The following is a 26,239-nucleotide window of genomic DNA, read 5'->3' as shown; positions in this document are numbered from 1 at the left end:
AACCTTTTCTTTTCATTGTTGTAGTTGAGTAGTTTCATATAAGAGTTATCTTCCTTTGGCCATCTCACCACCACCTCTGAGTTACCTTCAATAACCGTTTTTCTCAACTCCCTAGCTCTTTGGGCACCTTTCATAGCCACAAGGATCTCAGCGCTAATAAGGTGCCTGAGAACATGGCTATAATAAGTTTTTCCTCATTCCTGAACAGTGAACACTCCCCCTATACCAAAGAGCCATGGGCCCCTGGATTCATTAAACTATTGCCATCAAAATTCAGCTTTATGAATCGAAGGGGAGAGGAGGAGGTCCAAGAGGGAGAAGAAACCTTATTAATTTGGGCAGAATTAGTTATCTCTAACCAATTTCTCAACAAGTCATCCAAGAAGAAAACTGTGAATAGGTTCAAGGATTTCAGCCAGTGAGCCACCTTTAAATGTATCAACTCCATGAAAATGGATAATTAATCTCAATTTAGAAAGAGTACAAATATAAAATATGCACAGTGAAAACACGTACAAAATAATATAAAATACAAGGTTTTACACTACATATTTGTATTTGTACTTCCAAACTCAGCATTAGCTAAGATTGCACAGATGGATTAGTACTAGGGTGTGCTTCCAGGATGACGGCTGGCCAAAAAATCATGATGCATGGGCAACATGTAAGTCACAATTCTTGGTCAGAATCCGATGAAACAAAACCAGATCATCTAATCTTAATCTATCAGTTTCAACATGCATCATCAATCTTGCTGCAAGTTTAACAACCAAACTCGCAATTTCAACTTTCAACTGTAGCCGTGCTTTGGGGATGCTTTTCTAATTGTCCATAACTAAATTCGCTTGGTCAAACCTAACACAGAACCTTGGGAGGTAAATCCCCTGCAAACAAAAACTCTGAACACATAGCATAGCATCCAAACGCATATTGAGAGTATTTTTCCTACATATATGTTAAATTCATTGGGAAATATCCCAAATGTACAGCTAGATAGCATATGCTGAGTTTTTGCTTGTAGGAGATCCGGGCTCATATTTTCCTGATACCTGTCTGTGTACAACTTTCATGCATTTACCAAAACCGAGTTCAGATCTGCTACCAACACTATCCCAAGTCCCAACTAGTCATTACAGACTTACAGTCACACAATGGGAACATCTCTTCATGAATGGCAAAGATGTTTGGAGCGTTTAGTTGGTAGCAGATCCCTACACACAAAAAACATAGTATACAATTTTAATGCGGTTATATGATCAGAGCCATTTGGCACCTCTTCTCACTAGACACGTTTATTCACTTAACTCTGTTAGCCTACACTGTAATGATCATCCACTTACCTACGAAATCTTCCAGATTTGACATATAGCTATTTTTTTTTTCACAATTGCATTCTTATACGAGCTAAAGAAAGTACGACTTCAAGTGGTGCAGGAATAGATCCATACATAATGTGAGTTGAACATTACCATCTAACAAGAACAAGGACAATACAAAACAGTTCATGAAAGATGTGTAGACAATTTTCTTAATTATTTGCAAATTGCAAAGCCCTACATTTCTTTTTCATCAAAATCAAGGAAAGCTAGCCACTAACAATTGATCAACACTTGAGTTCCGTCTGAATATGCCTAAAAAGAAGAAGATAAACAAGACAAAAGAACAGTAAAGTATGATAACAAGAGGGTATAAATCTAGACTCTTCCCCATGGATCTCTCAGATAGAGTACAGTTAGTAAATTTACAAACGGGGATTGTAGTTCCCTGGAGACAGGTAGAAGGATAATAAACTTACTTCATCAAAGAAACACTAATCTGAGAGCAGTCCTTTAGCGCAGTAAAGCGAGCTAATGGCAAAAAATTCTGAAGCATCAACTGCAATTAAACATACAACCAGACATTACAAGTGGAAGGAATTCATATTCTGCATATGATCAGTTGATGGAGATAAAAGTGGTTTCTTACGCATCCTTATTGGAAGGAAAGCAGTTACCCAGTTTGTGCATAAATGAGGACACGCACAACCTAGCAACCTATTGTACAGGCAAGAATTCTAAAGCCGAAATTCTGACAGGGATGGGTGATTCTAAGCCTCACCTCTCACCTCTTGTTCAGAAAAATTTTATATGGCAGTCAAAAGAATTTTCTTTAGCATCATAGATTGATTTTTGGCCCAGGCAGGACTGAATGATGTATTATGAACAATTTTATATGCCATGCAAGATATTTGGGCTACCTTTCTGATTTGATGCAGATACCTGTGAATTAAAAATTTACCTCTTAGGGGTATTCGGTGCTGTACTGAAGATTGAATAGCATGCCCCTACGATTCTCTGTGCCCATTCGGATCTTAAACTTCCTAGAGAGGGATTCCACCTGATCATCACTCTCATAGTCAAATTCTCTCATACATCGCCTTCTAATCTTCTTTAGTGTCTCTCTGGATGGTACAAAACCTGCATTAACCTGCCCAGATATTGTAGCACAGAGCACAGTTAAGATTGTTGGACCCATGCAACATGTACCTACTAATGTAAGCCGTCTTGTAACATCTAAAGAATTTACCATCTCATCAATCACAGAGAGAGCAGCCTTGGCATCACGGTTAATTAGATGAGCATCTACCAATAAGGAATATGATGTTGCATTTGGTTTCACGCCCAAGCTTGCTAAATGCTCAAACACCCTTGAAGCTTCAAATGTCTGTCATGGTAAAGACATGTTCAATTTCAATGAAAATATTCACATGTGGAAATATCAGTTTTTCTCTGGGAGTGCATTAAATATAAAAAAAAAAATGTACTCCAATGCTGAGCTACCTTTTTGAGCTTCCCAAATGCATGCATCAAAGCATTGTATGAATGGATATTGGGTGTCAAGCCAAATATTGCACTGATAGCTTCAAATGTCTGGTAGGCCCGATCAAGGTCCCATATGTTTGCACAACCCAATATAATACAGTTAAGAGTAGCAACAGATTTGTAAGGAGGATCTGCATGGCTCAAATTCTCCAATTGGAAATACACCTGAGAGAAAAAATGGGGGGGGAGGGGGGACAAACTCATTTCTTTCTGATTGATATCACAAAAGTGATTTCATACCGAAATGCTAATTAAAAAAAAAAAAAAAGAAACTGTACATTCTCATAATAAGTAGAATACGTGTTAAACTTAAGAGGTAGATTAATAAGTAAAAAAAAAAAAAATCCTTTGTTATCCCATGGAAAATTTATTAGTCTAGCATTTCAAGTATTTGTGAAAAAAAAAACCTTGGCACTTTTGTTCTCTTAACAAATAAAAATTCTAAATGGCAAGTGCTAAATGGCTGCATGACAATTGTCCAATATCTGTGATGACACTGCAATTCATTGAAAAATAGGTTATAAGTCCGTATAATCCCTTAGTAGACATATTTTCTCCATCTAAGATAATGCCTAGAGAAAAAGATCTTGACAATGCTTTACTAAATCATTTACTTGATTGGGGAAAAAAGGAATACCAATGGAAAGACTCAAAGACCACAAATTAGTTTTTAGACTGGAACATTGTGCACCTGAAACACTGCAGATAGTACACAAAAACCCACACTGCATCCAAGTACATGCACTTCCCAAGCCACTAATGCCAATGGTGCAGAATCCAATTCCCGTGAACATATGGTGCAACTCAACAATCCATGTAATTCTTAAGATGATTTCAAAAAACCCACACTGCATCCAGGTACATGCACTTCCCAAGCCACTAATGCCAATGGTGCAGAATCCAATTTCCCGTGAACATATGGTGCAACTCAACAATCCATGTAATTCTTAAGATGATTTCAAAAAACCCACACTGCATCCAGGTACATGCACTTCCCAAGCCACTAATGCCAATGGTGCAGAATCCAATTTCCCGTGAACATATGGTGCAACTCAACAATCCATGTAATTCTTAAGATGATTTCAAAAAAAAAAAAAAAACAAAAACACAGGAAGCACCTAAATAAACGCTCAACTTGACAAAAGTTTGCACTAGGTCAAGAAGCACATACTGAGTCCAGAGTCTCAAAACCATTCTTGGAGGATGCCACAACTAATGGATATAAAGAAGTAAATGGAGAGAACATATCCTGATCTGATGCTTTAGTAGAATTCCCATAAGCAGATTCAAATTCGTGCAGGGTACTAAAAGCCCTTTGGAGGTTTCCCAATGATGCATATGCATATATCTTCCCAAGGTAAGATTCTGAATTGGGTGCCTTCTTTTGACGCAAGGACCGCCGCAGGATGGCCCATGATGCATCAACTAGAGTAGCACTATAGGTTCTAGCAGCAGTTCCAAGTGCTGAAACAACCAGTCCTTCATCAACAGAGAGAAGAACAGGTGGTCTTGCATTCTCTCCGCGAGCAATCCACTTAGCCAGAAATTCCAAAGCATAAAAAGCCAATTTGCTGTTATCTGCTTGCATTGCAACATCTGCAATGTAGTTACACAGGTTCCAGCTTGGACAAAGAGCTTTATTTTGATCCATTGCCTGATATCCACATGCGGCAGTTAAAGTAAGGAGAAAGAAAATAACAAAAAGTGTATGATCATAAACACCAAATAGATGTACATAAAAAAAAATGTAACAACTAGTCACTCAACATTGTACCTTGCACCTCTCTATTATGGATGCCAAGGTATCCAACCTTCCTGCATTAACGCAACTCCATACACATTCAGTAAATACCCTCATAGATACCATATAGCCAGATTTTAAAGTCATATCTAAGTATTTTAGGGCAGCATCAATCTGATTCGTTAAGAAAAACATCCCAGTAATCAACTCATATGATTCTTCATTGGGCAGAGATTCTTTTCCTGCCTGCAACATCCTGATATCAACAAGACCCATCAATCACAAATCAAGAATTCATGATCTCATATATACATATTTTCAAAAATAATGTACACATTTGAAATTTAACGTCACAAGAGCAATTAGTATTACATTTGTTTAACATCAAAAAGCTCAGACAAAAATAGGAATACAAATGAGAAAAGTGTCCAAAAATGGCATCTCACCCAACTATGAGCCATAATAAAGTAAGACCTATTTTGGGGGGAGGGGTGGCATTGGCAAGAAGAAGCACTTTCACCTTACCTGTTCTGCAAAGCCTTGCATGTAGGACCACTTAAGGCAAATGATCAGAGGCAGTTTTGAAGGTTAGGCAATGGACCAATTGGGCAAGTCTCAACTGCATATTCTCTAGAGATTTCTCTTTTCTTTTTATTTTGACAAATGTAAGTAAAACACTGCAAGCCTGCAACAGAATATAAGGCCTAAAAATAAGGTCCATCTCTTTGAACTCCTCTAACCGCTAAAGAGATGACAAATGGTTGCTGAGTTAGTGTGTGATGGAACAAGATATTCAATCAGGAACTCAGGGAGTATTCAACCCAATGTTACAAATGAACCACCATCCAATGGCACAACCAATATAAGATACCAATCTCAATTCCTATAGTAAGGTACTTGGTTCAGCTAGATCTGTAGATCGTTAGATCAATCTTCTATTGCAAGCCCCACGGAAAAAGAGGATCATACGATTCATACCCAAATTATCTCTGCCACTCCTCTAAACAAGAGGGCCTCAGGTTTCCTCCTGAAAACCTGTCAAAACTGAGTATGCTATTTAAATTCAGGGAATACCAAGTATGCTTTTTTCTCAAAAAAAAAAAAAACAAAGCATATTGAATTGTTATAAGGAATTAATTGGTTTCAGTGACACCACAGTCAATAAACATGTTGCCAACAATTCAACAAAAATCATATTTGAAAATGTTCATGGTAAAAATGTAAAATCTCAATAAGCCACCCTAGCAGACATCATGTTCAATAACATCTTTGATTGGAATAAAAATGATCCTAGCATATGCTTAATAAACTGGCAGGATAGCAACATGTCCACAAATTTGCCCCTTTCAATGAAGGAGAGCTCATTTCTGCACAAAGTCTAGCATATATCCGAGGTTCTTCAAAAAAATATAGAACACTAAAAAATGCAACAAAACAGAAAACGTGTAATATCATGTATTCAGCAGTTCCTTGCTAGACAAAGACAAGGAATATGTATAGAGAAATTATCCACTCTCCAATCCTCTAAGGCATAATAGCATGTATTAACCTTTTTATGGTCAACCTCCCAGTTGAATGCACTATATGAGGGGTAATAGATTCAAGGACGACCTTGGAATATGGAGAAAATAAGTTTGATTAACATTTGATCGACATCTTAAGAAAAAATAGGTAGGCCTAAGAAACAGGTTTCAAGGATTTGCAAAGGGAAAATTAAAAACAAATGCATGTTAAATTAACTGATTAAAGCATAGTTTTTTGTTTTGATAATTTGATCAAAGCACAGTTTGAAATATGCAATAAAACACCTACTCTTGATCACTTTTAAACAACCACGACCGGAAAAATAATATCCCATTAGACGTCATTTCAAGATCAATAGATACGAAATAGAGCATTCACCATTCAATACTGCCGACTCTCTAAAGGAGTAAATAAGTATCATTTTTAGTAGCAAATGGCATATACAGCATGCAGTCAGAGACAATGGAAGAAATAAGTGACAGAAAAAGAATTCATTGCATACCGTTCTAGCAATTTCTCCGCTGCCACAGTCTCCTTCGCCTGATACATCGCCTTCAACACCAGATTAAAAGACGCCGTGTTTGGTACAACCATATAATCTTCCATTTGTGCCACCAGATCGAGAAGCTCCCCTGCAGTTGCACCATTTTCCAAGTTCGCCCTCAAGTAGTGATTGTACAAGTTAACATCAGGTCTATTGGGCTTTCCATTCCTGTCGAGAGACCTGATCCAGAACTCGAACAGCTGTTTCATGTCAGCCCATCGCCGGGAAGTCATCCAATCAGCAAAAACATTCATGAGGCTCTGAACATCGAGCGTCCGAGACAGGGATTGGATCTTCGAAGATGGTGTCTGGTGAAGAAAGTCAAGAGGGACAAGAGACTGATCCAGTACTGAATTGGGGATGGGGTTCCTCCAGTTCTGCTGGTACAGGGGGCTGCCCGAGGATGGATTTGGAGGCAATGGAGTCGAATCCGAGATCGATGGTTCTGCAAGTTGAGGCTCTTGGCAGAGGAAGGTGAACGTGGAAATTGTCCTGAAGGTGTTAGGAATTAGGGTTTTAAAGAAGGTTCTGCTTCTAGTCAGCATCGCCATTTTCAACGACGAACTCTCTTTTTAATCTATCAATCTATCTGTGGTTAGTACGAGGAGAGTTCATGGATAATGGTAGTAGCAAATGGCAAGGTTAAAGCTTGATTCATTGTTTTCTTCTCTTCTGTTGTTTAGGTTTGAAGTGATGACAGAGAAGTCAGAAGTCTGAGGTGGGTAGGGTTTTTACATTTTGAGCGTGGCGGATCTTTACTAAAAGTGCTATCTCATTGGGTGGTAGTTTAAGGTGCTCTCGGGCTACGTAATTTGCCGTCCCAACTCTCAACTCCCAATCCAATGTATGTAGGAGTAGGAGGCCATGTCATTCTTTTCTTTTCTTGGCCCAACAGATATCTAATAAGGATCCTATCTTTAGTTTTGTTGGTGCTAATTGCTAGGCCTGAATTACGAGGGCCGGGCTTGGCTTATGAGTTGCTTCAGCTGGGCCATGTTAGAACCCGTTTGGGACGGTTTATGCATTGGGAGCTAGTTGCCTTGATTTACTGGTTGAGCTGCATCTATGTTCTGAAATCTGGATACATTTACCTGTGATAGTTTCAGTTTACGGTAGTATTCTTAAACATTAATAATATTGGCTTTCCGGATTTTCACCAAACACAGCTTGTGTGAGGCACAGTTCAGAATGCCAGAAAAGCCATGTCACAAAAACCCTCCCACTTAATATTTATAAAGAATTCAGTTGAGTAAATGCATATATTAAGGGTTTTCATATGAATTCCATGTTTGGTTCTCTGCTTTGGGCCTTAATTTAGGGGGTATAAACGAATCGAATTCGAATCGGGTCAGGTAATATCTGAATTCAAATTTAATTATAAAATCTGATATCCGAATTCGATTTGATATTTGATTGATATTAAAAATTAATATCCAAATTTGAATCCGATTAAATATTTGAATATTCAAATATTTGAATCGAATTTGATTAATTAATTATTTTAGATAATTAATAAATATACAAAATAAATATTTTATTGATAACAAGTATATAAATATATAAATTATATATAATATTTTATATAAGAATTAAATAATCGGTCGAATTTGGATATTTATCGAATCAAATCAACTCATATCCGAATTCGAATCCGATCGGCTATTCGGTATGAATAGGATATCCAAATTTGACCGATTAGATATTCAAATTATCCGAATTTGATTCGATTATGTTGAATATCGAATTCGAAATCAGATTTTTGAATACCGCTTACACCCCTAGGCCTTATTCCTTTTTATTCTTGTTCATATGGGCAATAATGAACAGTATTAGAGTGTTTGGTTACAAATTTTTTGCCATGGGTCTCATTCTTTTTAGAATGAAAAATCTGTCTATAACATAAAAAATTGAAGTAACCTTTAACATGAAAAATGATCATGGCCCATCTTGTTTATTTTCATTATTCAAAGAAACTCTGCTAATGATCGTAAACTGTCAGCCTAGGTCTACAAAACTATCGTCATAGATGTTTATTGGCAGACGGACATTGACCATCAACCATCAGCTAGTAAATATCTATACCAATGGTTTTGGAGACATAGGCTGACATTTTATGATTGATGGCATAGATATATATATTTTTTTTGAAGAATGAAAATGATTAAAATAGGGCACTTGCAAGTTTGGGAAAAAAAAACATATTTTAGGAAAAAAGTGTTTGGTTCATAGCAATACTTTCTCATTTATGCCCATTTTTATTAATTTTATAATTTCATCTTAGGTAAGATTGAGAAAGAATGAGAGTTGAACCAAACATGGCCTGAATGTATATCTTTTTCTTTTTTTTTGTTGGTAGGCAAATCCATGGCCATTTAATCATTGCATAAGAGATGAATTACTAATCAAGGAAAAGAGAGGAAAAATTTGGATGTTTCTTCAAAAAATGGATATACCAAAGCAATGTTTTCGAACCGTCATTGACCTAGACGGTCAGACCGTTGGGACCGGAAACACCGTTCTATCCTTCTCAACTCTCAACTCTCTGCAACCTTCTCAACTCTCTGCAGTAGATATATTTGCGAGTACAATAGACCCATTAAAAGAACGCCCTCTGGTTACTGCAAACACCGTTCTATCCATTCTTGCTGTTGACTACCCTGTAGAAAAGGTTTCTTGCTACGTTTCAGATGATGGTGCTGCTATGCTGATATTTGAAGCATTGTCTGAAACATCTGAGTTTGTCCTTTCTGCAAAAAGTTAAATATTGAGCCACGAGCACCTGAGTGGTATTTTGCTCAGAAGATTGGACAATGCAAGATGGGACTCCATGGCCTGGAAATATTGTCCGAGATCATCCTGGCTTGATTCAGGTACAAAAATGTTCTGTTATTAATATCCTTTCTAAGAACTGATCTGGTTCTAATGCTTCTTCTGTGGTCCACTCCAGGTGTTTCTAGGCCAAAGTGGAGGGCATGACACTGAAGGAAATGAACTATCTTGCCTAGTTTATGTCTCCAGAGAAAAGAGGCCGGGATTTACTCACCATAAACGGGCTGGTGCTATGAATGCTTTGGTGAGTGTCAAATGAGCAATTTCTTGTCTCTGTGAATTCCTGTCAGAAACAAAAGATTGTAATTCTTTATTTGCTGGTTGTTTTTTATAAACAGGTCAGAGTCTCGGCTGTGCTGACAAATGCACCATATCTATTGAACTTGGATTGTGATCACTACATCAATAACAGCAAAGCTCTCAGGGAGGCAATGTGTTTCATGATGGATCCATTGATGGGAAACAAAGTGTGCTATGTGCAATTCCCACAAAGGTTTGATGGTATTGATAGGCATGACCGATATGCCAACTGAAATGTTCTATTTTTTATTTTATTTTTTTTTTTATGTAAGCATGTTGTTCTCCATTCTTATAAGTTGCTTCTGTAATCTACTATTTATATTCTCAACAGGCTTATTGTTTCCATTAAGAATCTAATGGATAAGTTTCTTGTACCAGATTAACATGAAAGGTCTAGATGGGATACAAGGGCCCATATATGTGGGGACTGGGTGTGTATTTAGAAGGCAGGCGCTCTATGGCATAGTTTTCAGAACCGGACCGGAGGGTCAGACCGGAAAAAACGAAAAAAACGGAACCAGTTTTTTTCCAAACCGGATTTTCCATAAAAACTGTTGATTTTGGTCAGAAAACTGCTGACCGTTCGAACGATTTTGACCGGTTTTCATTTTTTTATTTTTTGGTCAGAATGGGCCAGCCGTTCGACCTGGTAACCGGACCCCTGACCGTTTCACTTTCCGGGTCGGTTTTAAAAACCATGCTCTATGGTTATGATGCTCCAAAGACAGAAGCCACCAACAAGGACCTGCAATTGTTGGTCAAAGTGGTGCTTCTGTGCATGCTGCTGTTCTGGAAAGAGGAAGAAGACCACTAAGCCCGAGTCTGAGAAGAAAAGGGGTTCTCGAAATCTGAAGGTACTAAAAAAATGTCTTGTTTGATGTCCTATGGAATCTGAAATTTGATTGTTATGTGATGATTAAAGTTTGTATTTAGATTCTTCTTTACTCGTTATCCCTTCAAAATTTTTAGAAACTTGCTGATACAGTTATAATCATATATCCACACATTCAGATCAACTTTGTTTTATTATTATTATTATATTTTTTTTTTGGTGCAAGCTCAACTTTGCTGGGGATTGGATAATTCTCCAACTTGGCAAAAGGTCAACCAAATTGATGACTTGGTATTGTTGGATGCCTTTAAAAATGACTAGGGTGCACCAAATTGTAAAATAAGTACTGGATTGTAAATCATGTACAAAGTTTTTAAAGGTTGCCAACTGGTTCTGTTTGGTTATGAGCCAACTTCTGTTGCAATTCAAGTGGAATTATGCATCTCAAATTTTGAAGTCCTATGAATCCATTTCAGCTATGCAATCTTTATTGATAAAATCATCTTTATCAATAAAGTTTGCAAATCCTGGCAGTTCTGGTTCTTTAGGATGCGATTCTGCCAGCTATTAGGCCCATTCTTTGTTATTTACTATTGGTTTTGTTTTTTTTTTTTCATTGCAATTTCTATATGCAGGGATTGAGAGTTCAAAATTAAATCAACTGTGATATCTGAGGAGAAGTTGGAAAAGAAGTTTGGACAGTCTCCCGTGTTTGTTTGCATCCACCCTGCTTGAGAATGGTGGAACACTGAAGAGTGCAACCCTGCATCTTTGCTCAAAGTAGCCATTCATGTCGACAAGACAGATTGGGGAAAAGAAGTTTCCAAGGCTTGAGGAGTTGAGGACTTTGTTGAGTTTGACTTGAGTTTTCTCCTTTTCACTGTATTTGCTTGAGTTGATTTTTGGTTGAATTAACTAGAATTTTACAGGAAGAGTATTGATTGATAAGACTATTGAATTATTGCTTATTGGTTGAACTTCAACGCTTGAGGAGGTGAGGGTGGGCCTTGGGGACTTGCCCACTTCCTCAATGAGATCCATGAGATCTCTGCAAATATTTTTGCTCTTATAAATAGATTTTGAGGGCTGTTAATTCCTTCACTTACTCTCTAGTTAAATTGGAGTTGAAAGCACTTCTTTGTATAGTGTGTAGAGAAAAGGGCTGATTAGCTTGTGGTCCCATTTGTTTATCTATTATTGATGTTATTTTTCTGACTTTAGCTAGGTGTGCCAGTTTTTTTTTTTTCTCATATTAGTGGCAGGGGTATTCTTGTCATTATAACTTCTTTTATTCGGGATTTATATATTCTTGAAGGTTTGATTAAAGTTTTAGTGCTAATTACCAACATAATACAACTCTCCTCCTTGATCCAGGCTTGTGATCATAGTGTAAGACAATTTCACACCGGTAGAATTGCCCCACCCAATCTGGCCAAAAATTAAGGTGAACATCGGGCTAGCCTAGCCAACGTTCACTTGGCAATGAGTTTGCTTATGCCATATATATATATATATATATATATAGCCGTTTATTTGCAATACAAACGCCGAATCAAGATATCATGCCGAATCAAGGTATTATATTTATATTCATAAACCGAAGAATAGATAAATATATAGTATACGTAATTATATTTGCATTACAACCGAACGCAGCCTAATGAACAAATAGGAGGTATATAAAACGGGTAGCTTTGTCCCACGTATCACAAAAATAGATAAAGCTAAAATCCCTGGGGAGATTTTTCTATATTGACAAAACCATTAGAAAGCATTGTCCATCAGCCATCAACCAAATATTATTCATACTTCGTGCGTGCCCCAGGAACAATCCTTCACTAATTCAAGTTCAGATTTGCTATCAATAAAACTTCCAACATAAGAGCTTGGCCCGTGCCCAAGATTAAGCCTAAATTATCCGGCTCGTATTAAAATTTTATGTAATTAGGATGGATTCAGGCTTGAGTTAGGCTCAAGTTAAATCAAATTAGTCCACGTTAAAATTGGAATGATGTATTTATATAATCCGATCGTATTATATAATCAATTAGTCTACATTAAAATTTGATATAATTCGGATGATGTATTTATATCATCAGATCGGATTTGAATATTACATTACTAATTCGATTGGATTCGGATTTGATGCATCCGATCCGATTAAAACCCATGACCGATATTTATTAATTTTAATAGGTCGGTCCGAGCTCGGGTTGGATCTGGCCAAGTGCTGTACCTTTTGTTGGAATTTGGAAATTGGAATGTTGATAGAAGTATATATGATCCGGACTTCACACAACTGGAAGTTTGAAGTCGCCCTTTTGCTTTCTCGTCTGTGAGTCGCTTCGCGTGCGTGGGCAGCAGGGAAGAGAAAGAAAGAAAGAAAGATGTCTTCGCATAATAACTCCTCGTCTGCGAATGATCCACGGCAGCCGTCGACGGCGAAGCCGTATGTACCTCCGGTTATAGCTCCGCAAGACATGCCGATCGATTATTCGGGCTTCATTGCTGTCGTATTGGGTGTTTCCGGGGTCATGTTCAGGGTCTGTAATCCATCTCCAATGCGCGTCTCTATGAATAATAGTCACTTTTTCTTTTTTATTTTTCCTACTAAAAATAGATGAATTTGAATAAATCTTTGTCCTGATATCTTTAGACTTGGACCGATGATTTTCTTCTCTGTTCACGTCTTTTCGTTACTTTTTTGTCTATGAATCAGTGAGATGTGCGTTTCTGGTGAACTATAATTTCTGTTTTGGTTTCTTCATAAATTCGAAGATATTCGTATCCTATTAAGACTATGTTGTTTCGTCTGTCTGAATTTGTTCAATTAGATCTATCGGCATTTGGTCTATTCTTTTAGAATATAATAGTACTGTCTTACTGAGCTAACCTTTTTTTGTGATGGTAGTGATTTAAAGGTAGTCACCAAATTCTTCATAATTTTTAAGCCTAGTAAGCCAAGAATTGCTAAACTTAAAAAAAGTTATTGTTAATCAACTTACTTGGACACAATTTAATTTCTTGTTTTGTTTTGTTTTTTTTTTTCAATTTTTTATCACCAACTTTATTTTTGAGCTAATTGTATTTGGCCACAATTGTTGTTTTGTTACTTAAGACCTTTATTTATTATGGAGATTTGATTTAGGGGCACTCAATGTGTTTTTAAGGCAAAGGGAAGCAAGTCAGACTACCTAGAAAATGTGAACCAATTCTTACTTTTGAAGTTCAGGCTTAGATATTATTTAATTTTTTTATTTATTATGGATCTTTCCATATTTTTCCTGGGTCGAGATTTTCCTATGTATATACTGGCCCGGTATTCTATTAGTTAACAAATGTGTTATTGGGTCTTGAATTCGTTTGTTTGTTTTTGTTTATTTTTTCAAGCACGGAGTCATGGAACTTGGTGTTCAGTTTAATCGTTTCTGGGCCACTTATCTTGTATTGGTTTTGTAAGATGGATCTGATACCACTTTGTTGGCATTATAAAGGCTGTTGTCCAGGAGCAAAATTACAAGTTCAAGAAGGAAACAAGTTTTCCAAATATGTAATTGAAACTGGGTAGAGCCGCACAGAAATGCAAATGTTGTACAAAACCAACATATTTACTATATTTAAAAAACTAAGAAATACAACGGAAAATTTTCAAGTTGGTATGAGCTCCAAATCCTCCAATAACTTAATAATTTATTTAGAGAAGAACTTCAGCACTAAACTATTTTCTTCACATAAAATTGCTTTCTCTATGTTGTGTTGCTCTCTTTTTTTTCTTGTTATCTCTTGTTGTCCTGGATGCCCCATGCTCACACCTTTCTACAGCACTCAAGAACCACTCTGGACATTTCTACCATTAAATGCCATAAACAGAGGTTCTTCTTGTTAACTACAATTCTTGACCTTCTCGTATCTGGATTCTTGAAACTCTTCAGTTTTCCTGATTTTTTAATCAATGGACCTTTTCATTTTCCAACATCTTGGTCGCTTAGACATAATAACAAATTTATTGGTGACCAAAGATGAAAGAAAAACAATAAATTCATAAAAAAGTGTTTTTGTACCCTAGGATGGTGCTTTTTCTAGATGATTGAACTATAGCTCCTAATTTTTTTTTGTCTTTTGGCAGTATAAACTTAGTTCATGGCTTGCTATAATATTCTGTGCCCAGTCGCTTGCAAACATGAAGAATATCGAAACTGATCTCAAACAGATATCCATGGCCATGATGTAAGTAGAACTATTCCTAGAGTATGGTTTGTTGGATTTGCAATATTTACCACTAGATCCATCTTCAACTAACCAGTGTTGGATTTGCAATATTCCATTTCTTATTGTAATCTGTTAGATTTTTTTTTTTTTTTTTTTTATGAGTACTGTTATCTGTTAGAATTGTTCTTTGACTAGTAAAAAAAAATATGCCATTTTGGTTCTTGATTTGTTTGCAGATGTTCAACTAATTTTTCTGTTTCTTCATTACTCATTTATGTCATGGTTAATTGATTGCTGATAAACTTTCATTTAGTTTGTCTATCTATATCTTCTTTCACATGCACTTCTTGTTATTATTACATAAGTAGAATGTATTGCTATATGTGAGTGGGAGGAACTGAGATTGGCTCCATGGTTATCAAGGCAATGAGGCTCGGTTAGGCAACAGATGATCCAAGTTCATAAGGCTCGGTTTCACATGCACTTCTTGTTTTCTTTAGGCATTATTGCAAAGTAGTTACTCTGAGCAAGAGCCTGAAGATCCAAGTTCATAAGGTGGAAGGAATAGCAATCTGGTATTGTGAAAATGTTTATATATCCAAGAAAATGTATAAATAACTAATATAGTTGTGTTTCTTGAGAGTAAGAACATCTAGATGTAGAAACAAATAAAGACTAAACGTTAACAGAAAGTCTAGTAATGTATATGCCACTGAACAGGACAGAATGGCGGAAAGGATTAATGAGCAGGTATATAATGCTAGTGGTGTATATGCCACAGAACAGGATAGAATGACATAGAGGATTCATGTAGCTGATCCCATATACTTGGGACAGGGCTTAGATGGTGCTGATCGCTGGTGGTGGTTGATTATAATAACAAAGAATTCAAAACCAGTATCATGATATAGCAAGAAGGAAACCTGATCAAAGATTCTTCTTTTAAAGCTTATGCCCCCTCTTGGGCATCATGCAGAGCCTTCCTTATTATTCAGCAATTTCTTTCTTTTTTTTTTTTTTTTGAAGAATGTGAAGTAAATTTTATTAGAACAGAACCAGATTACAGAATACAAGAGGCCCCAAAACCATAAATCCGGGGACCAAGAAGCCAGAAAATATTACAGTTAGAAACTGCCAGCATCCTCGTGTTGCACCCCAACTTTTATTTATTACTGATCAAAAAAGAAACTGCCAGCAATCAGCTGGGCTCCCAAAACCCTTGGTTGAACCCCTAAAGCTACAGCATTCCAAGAGATTAGTTTTCCAACAGTACAGGACAACAGTTGATCCACAGTGTTGTGCTTATCCTGGAAAATTCTTTTGTTTCTTTCAGCCCAAATGGTGCTAATTACAGCCTCAGGAATTGAGAGCCAGACAATTTTTCCTGACTTAGATAAGCCTCTCTGGTCCCAGCACCACAGGAGATCCAGAACAGTTGCAGGCATGGCCCAAGGTAGCTGTCTAGAGAAGTGGTTCCAGATTTTGCTGGAGATAGGACAATGCAGAAATAGGTGGCTGCTGTCCTCCTCCCCTTGGTTTCATAACACACAAGAATAATCCTGCAGCTGCATACCTCTCCTCTCCAGATTCTTCTTGGTAAGGCACTTATCCAGAGCCACAGCCCAGATCAAAGCATTAGGCTTTGAAGGGACAGTATGGTTCCAAACTTTATCACCAGGGAAATCAGCACCTTGATAAGTTGAAATGATCCTGGCAAACAAAGTAACAGAAAACAGACCATTTTGCTTCAAGACTAAATCCAAGAATCTTCTTCTGAAAATCCAGAGACTGAGTAGATAGCATCTCCAACAGCCCTGAGACTTGATCTAGTTCCCAGTCCTGGAAATGCCTTCTGAAAGAGAAGCCCCAAAGACAAGTGTTGTCTCTAATCTTGTAGCAGTCAGCAACCAAGGCTTCTTGGTTTTCTGCCATTTGGAACAGCTGAGGGAACACCTCAGCAAGGGGTCTATTAGTGCACCTTACATACTTCTAGAACCTAATCCTTCGGCCATTCCCCAACTTTACCAAAAGACCATTACTCGATAAAGGGAAGACTTCCATGATTTTCTTCCAAATCGAGCACCCAAGAGAGATCAAGGAATTGGTAGTAACCAGTCCCCATTGTCTGGATTATACTTGCTTGCAATTAATCTCCTCCACCAGCTTCCTCTTTCTCTGCCAAATCTCCAAATCCATTTCCCTAGAAGAGCCTTATTGAAGACCTTCATGTTATGGACGCATTCCTCGGGAAGAAGTATCATCGCCGCCGGCAGCAGCAGGAACCTGACCCACCGCCGGCAGCAGCAGTGATTCAATGATTCTCAGCCTACCCAGTTCGGCAACAACAGTCTCATCCATATTAGATTAGATCATCTTGCTCTTTTCTTATTGTTCTTATCTTATTCTATTGCTCTTATCTTATCTTATTAGTGGATTATCAGATTAGGATTAACTTATCTTATCCTTAGCAAGATAGAACTGGAAGTCTCCCTATTCAGCAAGGAGACTCCCTAAGATTAGGACTCTTGTAATCTCCTATTTAAGGAGACACCATTATTGAATGAAGATATCGAATATTCAGTTAAATAAGTGAGTTAGGAGAGTTGGTGATCTCTTGAACAAATCACCAAGGTGCCAAGATAGGTTCATCAAGAGCAGGAAGGAACAAGGGAAAACAGGAGGTTTTCCCCATGAACCGACCCGTGACGAGATCCTATTCTCGGGCCCTCGACAACTTGGTATCAGAGCAAGGCGTCATGGGAGATCTGGATCAACTGCCATCCAGGGTCCACGACCTCGAGCACCAACTCGTGGAGACCAGTTCCGAAGTACGTGAGATCAAAGATGAAGTACAGGAGCTGCGGCGTTTGATGGAGTTATTCCTTTCTAGCAAGGAAAGGAACACTGAAGGGGGGACAACCACTAGCGGCCGCCGACCAGATCTGCCGGAGTCTTTCGGCGAACAGCAGTCCGTTAGCCAAGGAGCCGCACTCATCCCCAAGTACAGCAGGTTAGAATTTCCGTCGTACAACGGCAACGAAGACCCCTTAGGCTGGCTGTATCGGTGCGAGTAGTTTTTCCGGAATCAACAGACAGACGACCAGGATAAGGTAAGTCTAGCCGCCTTTCACTTAACATAGGAAGCACAACTTTGGTTCTTCGATAAGAGCAAGAAGAACCCAGGCTCGGTTGGCCCTAGTTTAAGTCCTATTGCCTTCTTAGGTTAGGACCCCCACTGACCAGCAACCCCCTAGGCGAGCTGATTAACCTTAAACAGACTGGAACGGTCGCAGAATACCAGCGCCAGTTCCAAACCCTCCTTGCAAGGGCATCCTCAGTGCGACCGGACCAGCAGGTGGACATGTTCACGGCAGGGTTAGCAGAACCCCTGCGGGTGGATGTCGAAATGCAGAATCCCCCAAATTTGGTTACAACCATGAACTTAGCCTGCGCGTTCAAGCGCAAGCTGCAACTCAATCGCGGGATCTACAATGTGGGTCGCCCACCGAACTCATGGGCACCCCCAAAATCAGCGACGACGACCCCCTCTTCTGCAACCAGCAGGGAACTGAGACCTCACACAACCACCACCTCTAGGTCGATGACAAGTGCAGGTAGCAACATGGTTGCCCCACCCATTAAGCGTTTGACCAGGGCAGAAATGGCAGAACGCCGAGCGAGAGGCCAATGTTTCAAATGCGATGACCTCTACTCGGCAGGACATAGGTGCAAGAGGCTTTTTTGCCTCCTAGTCGATGAGCAAGAGGATGATGAAGAAGAACCCGTCGTATTCGAGCCAGAGATCTCTCTCCATGCGATCACCGGTATTAAAACCTCTCTGACCATGCAATTACAAGCACAGATAGCAGGTTAACCGGTGCGCATTCTCGTCAATTCAGGGAGCACACACAACTTCATAAGTGAACATGCCGCCCTTCAGTTAAAACTACCAATGGAACTTCGGTAGCTGTCGCAAACGGTGAAAGAGTCCACAGTCCGGGAATTTGTAAGAACATCCCGATACAGGTCAATTATGAACTGTTTTTTGCTGATTTATTTGTACTCTCCTTGGATGGATTCAATATTGTTCTTGGGGTCAAATGGTTAATTACCCTAGGCCCGATTTTATGGGACTTCAGCACACTCACAATGACATTCCACCTAAATGGGAAACAAGTTTCGTGGCACGGTTAAAGAGAAGACACCATAGGTCCATGCACTTCAGACAGAACCGGTGGCCATGGAAAGACTCCTCGCCGAGTTTTTAGATATATTCCAGAAACCCAAGGGACTCCCTCCTCCCCGAGCATGTGACCATCGAATTCCTTTGGTGGTGGGTTCGGAACCAGTCGTTGTCCGGCCTTATCGCTACACTCACCTACAGAAGGACGAGATAGAAAAACAATGTACAGAGATGCTGAAACAAGGGATCATACGCAAGAGTCACTCCCTTTCTCTTTGCCGGTTCTGTTGGTGGCGAAGCAGGATGGAACTTGGAGGTTCTGTGTTGACTACAAAGAGCTCAACGACCGAACAATCAAGGATAAGTTCCCTATTCCCGTTGTGGACGAACTACTGGACGAGCCGCATGGTGCTCAGTACTTCTCTAAGTTGGACCTCAGGTCCGGGTATTTCCAGGTTCGCATGGCTCCTGGAGATGTGAAGAAAACTGCCTTTCGAACCCACCATGGCCACTTCGAATTTTTAGTCGTGCCATTCGGTCTCTCCAACGCCCCATCCACATTCCAGTCATTGATGAACGAGGTATTTCAGCCCCATCTGCGCAAATTTGTTTTAGTCTTCTTTGATGACATCCTCGTTTATAGCAAATCATGGGTAGAGCATGTGCACCATCTGCGGACCGTTTTCGAGCTTTTGCGCCAACACAAACTCTTCCTCAAACGGTCCAAGTGCTCCTTCGGGGAGCGATAGGTTCTTTATCTCAGCCACGTCATAACGGGCAAGGTGTGACGGTCAACAGTTCCAAAATTCAAGCTATCAAGGAATGGCCCAAGCCTCAATCAGCCAAGGCCTTACGCGGGTTCCTCGGATTAACGGGTTACTACCGAAAATTTGTACAGAATTATGGACTGTTGGCTGCCTTGTTAACCAACCTGTTAAAGAAAAATTCCTTCTGGTGGGCCGACGCAACCGATGCAACTTTTCTAACACTAAGAGACGCCCTGTCTTCCACCCCAGTCCTGCAATTACCAAATTTCGCTCTCGAATTTATAGTCGAGTGCGATGCCTCTGAAATGGGTATCGGGGCCGTGTTACAGCAGCAAGGGCACCCGATTGCTTTCTTCAGCCGCAGACTGGCCGATCGGCATCTGAAGCTTCCAGCCTATGAGCATGAGCTAATCGGCCTGGCCAGAGCCGTCCAGCACTGGAGGCCGTATTTGTGGGGGCGGTCGTTCGTCGTCAAAACTGATCATTACAACCTCAATGTCTCACCACTTCCTCTCAGCAGCATTGGGTTAGCAAACTACTCGGGTTTGATTTCCGGGTGGAATACAAGGCGGGATCCTCAAATCGCACAGCTGATGCCTTGTCTATGCGAGATGAAGACGCGATGGCTCTGTGTGGAATTTCCCAACCCCGGATCTCTCTGTTAGACGACATTAAGAAGGCAACGCCACAGTCTCTGGAATGGTCGCTCCTGGTCCAGAAGATCCAGTCTGGGCTGCTGACTCCAATTGGTCGCTTTAGGTCGGGTTGGTACTATATAAAGGCCAGGTACATCTTCCGCAGGACTCCCCGTTGATTTCCGCCATCATCACCAGCATCCATAACTCCACCCATGAAGGCGTTAAGAAAACGCTACACCGCGTCCGGGTTGATTTCCATTGGCGAGGTATGAAGACTTCTATTCGGGATTTTGTCCAGAATTGCTCCATGTGCCAACAGCATAATTGGGAAAACCTACACCTGCCAGGCCTCCTTCAGCCCCTTTCGATCCCGACACAGATCTAGGCCGACATCTCCATGGACTTCATTGAGGGACTTCCCAAGGTAGGTGGCAAATTGGTCCTCTTCGTGGTAGTAGACCGCTTCTCTAAATATGCCCACTTCATTCCTCTATCACATCCGTACAGTGCCACTTCAGTTGCCCTCGCCTTCTTTACACATGTTTTTCGCTTACATGGGTTACCAGAATCCATCGTCAGCGATAGGGACCTGGTTATCACGAGTGCCTTCTGGAAGGAGTTATTTCGGCTGCACGACACCACCCTGGCTTTCTCCTCAGCTTATCATCCACAGACCGACGGTCAGACGGAGGTGGCCAACCGCACGATCGAGATGTATCTCCGTTGCTTCATAGGGGATCAACCGCGACGGTGGGTGGATTGGCTTCCTTGGGCCGAGTACTGTTACAACACGACCTACCATTCTTCCCTCGGCATGACTCCCTTTCGCGTCGTTTATGGCCGGGACACTCCTCGCTTGCTGTCCTATGAGCCCGGCTCTACTCGTTTGGAAGAAATTGATCACTCCTTACAAGAACGCGACGCCCTCCTAGCCGACGTCCACCTTCGCTTACAACAAGCCCAGCTCCGCATGAAGCTCAACTATGACAAGCACCACCGGGAACTGTCGTTCGAACCAGGACAATTTGTTTAGTTAAAACTCCAGCCCTACCGGCAACGCTCCTTGCGCCACAGGGCTGCCCCAAAATTGGCCCCTAAGTTCTATGGGCCCTTCAAGGTTCTACGGCGGATTGGCAGTGTGGCCTACCAACTGGAATTGCCGGAGAACAGTCGGATTCATGATGTTTTCCACATCTCCTTGCTGAAACCATTTACGGTGTTCCTCCAGACCAAGTCCCCTCCCTGCCACCCTTGAAAGATGGCAAACTTGTTCCCCAGCCTAAGGCTCTCACCCGCTCTCGTTTCAATTGAGGAATTCTTGAAGTCTTGGTGGAATGGGGTAGCTTACCATCGGCCAAAGTCACCTGGATTCCATTGGCGGTATCCGGAGTTCGAGCTTGAGGACAAGCTCTTAGTCCAAGAGGGGAGTAATGTTATGGACGCATTCCTCGGGAAGAAGTATCATCGCCGCCGGCAGCAGCAGGAACCTGACCCACCGCCGGCAGCAGCAGTGATTCTCAGCCTACCCATTCGGCAACAACAGTCTCATCCAGATTAGATTAGATCATCTTGCTCTTATCTTATTGTTCTTATCTTATTCTATTGCTCTTATCTTATCTTATTAGTGGATTATCAGATTAGGATTAACTTATCTTATCCTTAGCAAGATAGAACTGGAAGTCTCCCTATTCAGCAAGGAGACTCCCTAAGATTAGGACTCTTGTAATCTCCTATTTAAGGAGACACCATTATTGAATGAAGATATCGAATATTCAGTTAAATAAGTGAGTTAGGAGAGTTGGTGATCTCTTGAACAAATCACCAAGGCGCCAAGATAGGTTCATCAAGAGCAGGAAGGAACAAGGGAAAACAGGAGGTTTTCCCCGTGGACCGACCCGTGACGAGATCCTATTCTCGGGCCCTCAACACTTCATTTTTCTGATCCCTAGTCCACCTTTGCCTTTTGGAGCACAAACTTGATCCCAGCTAACCAAGTGAGTTTTCTTCTCTTCTTCCCACCCTTTCCCTAAAAAATCCCTCCGCAAATTTACACTCTTTGGGCTACTTTTCTTGGCATTGGAAAAAGAGACAGAAAATAGGAAGGAAGATTTGATAATACACTCTTGAGTAGAGTAATTCTTCCCCCCAAAGTAAGATATTTGGTCTTCCAACCTGCCAATTTCCTTTCTAACTCTCCACCACTGGCCCCCAAATCAGAGATGAGGTACATTTAGCTCCTAAAGGGAGACCAAGATAAGTAGTTGGAAGGAAACTAACTTGGCAGGCAAGCACCTCTGCAAGGTTTTCTATATTTTCTACCTTTCCCACTGGAATTAACCTGCTCTTGACCCAGTCGACTTTCAGGCCTGAGACTACTTCAAACCAGCACAACACCTCAAGAAGCACACCCAATTGCTCCAAGTTAGCATCAATGAAGCATAGGGTGTCATAAGCAAATTGAAGCAACTGCACCTTTTTTCCACCCGGAGTCACTTCAAAACCTTGCCAAAGACCCTCCTCTCCCACCCTACTCACAAAGACAGAGAACCTCCGTCACACAAATGAATAGAAGAGGAGAGAGGGGATATCCTTGCCGAAGGCCTCTAGAACTCTTGAAGAAGCCAACCGACTAACCATTAACCAAGACTGAAAATTTTGGAGAAGTGGTGCATACTTAAATCCAGTTTCTCCATTTTTGCCCAAAATTCATTCTTTTCATTACAAAATCCAAGCATCTCCGATTCAAGTGATCATAGGCCTTTTCCAAGTCTAACTTGCACAGCAGCCCAGGTTTTCCTTCTCTTTTCCTTGAATCAATCAGTTCATTTGCCACTAGAACACTGTCCAACATTTGTCTTTCCAGCACAAAAGTGAATTAATTCTTGGCATTTGGCAATTACCGAGTTTAGGGCCTTCTTCATTTTTCTTTTATCAACCTTCTGCATTCTTTCAGCCAGAACTTTGGCCAGGATTTTATAGAAGCTGTTCAATAAGCTTATAGGTCTGAATTCCCTCGTATTTGTAGCTCCTTCCACCTTCAGAATCAGAGATATGAAAGTAACATTCAGACTTCTCTCAAGGGAAGCCTTAGAATGGAACTCCTGAAACACTTTAAGAAGGTCCACTTTAATTACCTCCTAACACTTCTTATAAAAAATGTTTGTGAGACCATCCGGTCCTGGTGACTTATCCACTTCCAGATTTTTAATCACTTGCCATACTTCTTCCTCTGAAAATGGAGCTTCTAACTCTCTTTGTTGTGCTGCTGATAGTTTATTGAAAGGCAGATCTAGAGGGAGAGGTCTCCTTGAACAAATCTGAGAAGTAGCGGGTTGCTATGTTTTTTAATTCAGTCCAAGATTCAACCACCTGGCCTTCAAACTCCAATTTTTCATTATGATTGATTCTTTTCCTTGCATTTACCATCTTGTGAAAGAAGCCGGAGTTTCTATCCCCAGCCTTCAACCAGCTGATTTTTTATCTTTGCCTCCATTTCATCTCATCCCTATATGCTAGGTTATCAAGTACCTGTTTTGCTTCAGACCTTTTCTTCCTATCTTCTTCAAGTAATTGACCATTCTCCTCAGCCAAGTCTATTTCTTTGATCGGTTCGGGGCACTTTTTCTTTTCAGATTCCGACTGATCTCTAAATTCCTGCTTCCCAGATTTAAGAACATCTTTAATTGAACTTAACTTCTTTGCCAAGATATAAGAGCTAGAACCCTCAAAATCTAATTCTGTTCACTTTGAAGAAAGTAAAGGCACTAAGTTCTCTTCTTCAACTTTATACCTCAAGTTGTAGTTCTAAATGCCATTAGTAAGGAAAAAGAATGGATTTACACCCACACCCCTGCTGCAGATGGAAAAGACATCTTTTATCACATGATGTAAAGGTGGACTTTAAATTGGTTGTTTGTTGTCATAATTGTGCATACAAAGTTCCTAAAGGTGGAATTTGAGTTGACATCAAAATCTGAGGTTAACTCATCTCCGTATATGCATTAGCTGCTAAAGTGCCAAGTCGCTAAGATTAAAATGTTTAGCAGCACACTGATTGAAGCATATTACACATTTTTCTTGGTAACAAATGGTGATATTGACTTGATAAGTGTGATAATAATTTCTTTCTTGTGATTATTGAACTATGCAGGTTTGCTATTATGGGATTGGTGACAAACTACTTGGGACCTACTCGTCCTGGCAAACAAGGTTAAAAATTACCTTTGGCAAGTTATGTTTGATCTCTCTCTCTCTCTCTGTCTCTCTAGCTTGTTTGGATCATTAGCAAATTGTACATTTGAAATTTGATAGATTAGAACAAATACTGTATTTGCCATTTAGGAACTGAATTACCGGACCATTTCGTTGCTTCTTTGCTTATGTATTTATTTATTTTTTTTATCTAGCCTTTTGACTGTTGCAATCAAGATTGAAGTATGGCAGCTTGCTTTGCCTAAAATCACAATGTGCAAAGAATTTAGCTTTTGCATGATCTTGCTGTTTTCCTATATCATGTGCTAGGCCTATTTAGATGCATTTATAGAATATAGACTTCCAATCTATATATGCGTCTTAAGCTCATTGACAATCCATGTTTCATCCTCTAAGACGTTCACCAGAACCTTATTGTGAATGCCTGCATTCGTGCAGTAAGCTACTACTTGTGAATACCACCGTCATGGAGGCGCGAACTACTGTTTATCACGTATGAGGTTACTGTTAAAATACCTTTCTGTGTTTTTTTTTGGTGAGAGGCTATCGTGGGATAGCCTTGCCTTCAAGCCTTCGGCTTGTAAGAAAAAGTAGGAGAGTAGGGAAAGGAAGGGGAAGAAGGTATGGATCAAGGAGACACGACACCCCTTTTTCAAACCAAACACAGCCTTCCGGTAAGCAACTAGGGATTGGGATGCTAACGAGTCGGTTAAACTTCCAATTTTCAAGCCCACTTTGATATGACCTTGACGGACGAAAATTGGGTATAATCAAGATCGAGTTTCTTTATTTTTCTTTTTCTTCTGGTTTTCTCTCTAATCAATTCATACGGTCAAACCTTTCCCACATCACGGGTGTCTCTCATTGACTATTTAAATAAATTCAATGAGGCAGGTTTTCGTCAAAATTAAAAGGGGGGTGGTGATTGATCAAAGCCCTTTCATGTCTTTCTGGCATCATAGTTTTTCCTTAATTTAAAATATCAACATGATGCGATTACGTAATTCAAAAGGCCAGAACTCTTATTTCTTCAGCACAAGTTTTTCATATAGATATTTTATGAGAACATAAAAAAAGGGCCAGAACTCTATTTCAGATCTTATTAATCAAATAAATTAAGGTAAATTTTGAAACAAAAATAAATCAGAATTTGCATCCAAACCATTTGCACTATCTTAATTTTGCATCAGTGCAAAAATTTGCACTACAACCAAACACAACCTTAGACTCAGTTCGGAAGGTGTATAAATACAAATATCTAGAATGCACAAGAAGGTAGCTCAGTACATGTAAAAGTTCGGGCTTGTTGCGACCCCCAAAGTACAGCGCCCTTCCCTGTAATTTTTCCAAATTAAAAAGCAGTGCGTCGTAATGTTCTAAATTTCTCTCCATCACTGACCTGTCTGTGTTTCATTGGGGGTGAGTGATACGATTGTGGTTGCAGCAGATTGTTCTCAATTTAAACAGCCTTTCATGTCAACTAAGTTTTCTAGTAAAAAAAAGACAAATTACGAACAGGTTTTAAACCAAACGAACCTACAAATTAGGTGACCATTCTTTTTACGCGTTAGTCCACACAGACATGCATCTACTACCAAT

General features: G+C 39.9%; 2 protein-coding genes and 1 pseudogene across 4 annotated transcripts; 2 read left to right on the top strand and 1 right to left on the bottom strand.

Annotated features, from left to right (window-relative positions):
- Positions 1 to 434: 434 nt before the first annotated feature.
- Positions 435 to 7,509, bottom strand: LOC104598912 (pentatricopeptide repeat-containing protein At1g26460, mitochondrial-like). 3 transcript variants are annotated; one of them, XR_735444.2, is made up of 8 exons: positions 6,629 to 7,509; positions 4,636 to 4,858; positions 4,033 to 4,515; positions 2,820 to 3,026; positions 2,566 to 2,703; positions 2,278 to 2,466; positions 1,796 to 1,875; positions 435 to 632 (listed from the first exon to the last, which is right to left on the bottom strand). XR_735444.2 is itself a non-coding variant. In XM_010261206.3 (7 exons), exons 1-6 carry the CDS (start codon positions 7,219 to 7,221, stop codon positions 2,281 to 2,283), a joined length of 1,830 nt encoding a protein of 609 aa, XP_010259508.1. In that variant the 5' UTR covers positions 7,222 to 7,509; the 3' UTR covers positions 1,502 to 1,875; positions 2,278 to 2,280. The 3 variants fall into 3 exon arrangements, 1 of the variants encoding a protein (XP_010259508.1); XR_735441.3 differs by lacking the exon at positions 435 to 632 and adding an exon at positions 1,502 to 1,631; XM_010261206.3 differs by lacking the exon at positions 435 to 632 and having other exon boundaries at positions 1,502 to 1,875.
- Positions 7,510 to 9,113: 1,604 nt separating this feature from the next.
- On the top strand, positions 9,114 to 11,287 carry LOC104603123 (putative cellulose synthase A catalytic subunit 3 [UDP-forming]; annotated as a pseudogene).
- Positions 11,288 to 12,917: 1,630 nt separating this feature from the next.
- LOC104598900 (asterix-like protein) lies at positions 12,918 to 24,920 on the top strand. Its single transcript, XM_010261185.3, has 3 exons — positions 12,918 to 13,174; positions 14,758 to 14,858; positions 24,579 to 24,920. The coding sequence occupies exons 1-3, from the start codon at positions 13,019 to 13,021 to the stop codon at positions 24,640 to 24,642; spliced, it is 321 nt and encodes a 106-aa protein (XP_010259487.1). The 5' UTR covers positions 12,918 to 13,018; the 3' UTR covers positions 24,643 to 24,920.
- Positions 24,921 to 26,239: the final 1,319 nt, after the last annotated feature.

The sequence above is a fragment of the Nelumbo nucifera genome, chromosome 3 (genome assembly GCF_055504915.1).
Source record: "Nelumbo nucifera cultivar China Antique chromosome 3, China Antique-T2T, whole genome shotgun sequence".
Classification (NCBI taxonomy): domain Eukaryota; kingdom Viridiplantae; phylum Streptophyta; class Magnoliopsida; order Proteales; family Nelumbonaceae; genus Nelumbo; species Nelumbo nucifera.
Note: the sequence above shows the minus strand (reverse complement) of the source record. Positions and strands in the feature narration are given on the sequence as shown.

Coding starts and splice junctions, on each gene's coding strand:
- LOC104598900 (XM_010261185.3), top strand. CDS start 13,019: ATGTCTTCGCATAATAACTCCTCGTCTGCGAATGATCCACGGCAGCCG. Junction 13,175..14,757: donor TTTCCGGGGTCATGTTCAGG/GTCTGTAATCCA, acceptor GTCTTTTGGCAG/TATAAACTTAGTTCATGGCT. Junction 14,859..24,578: donor CAGATATCCATGGCCATGAT/GTAAGTAGAACT, acceptor TGAACTATGCAG/GTTTGCTATTATGGGATTGG.
- LOC104598912 (XM_010261206.3), bottom strand. CDS start 7,221: ATGGCGATGCTGACTAGAAGCAGAACCTTCTTTAAAACCCTAATTCCT. Junction 3,027..4,032: donor GTTTTGAGACTCTGGACTCA/GTATGTGCTTCT, acceptor TTTTTCTCTCAG/GTGTATTTCCAATTGGAGAA. Junction 2,704..2,819: donor CATTTGGGAAGCTCAAAAAG/GTAGCTCAGCAT, acceptor TTACCATGACAG/ACATTTGAAGCTTCAAGGGT.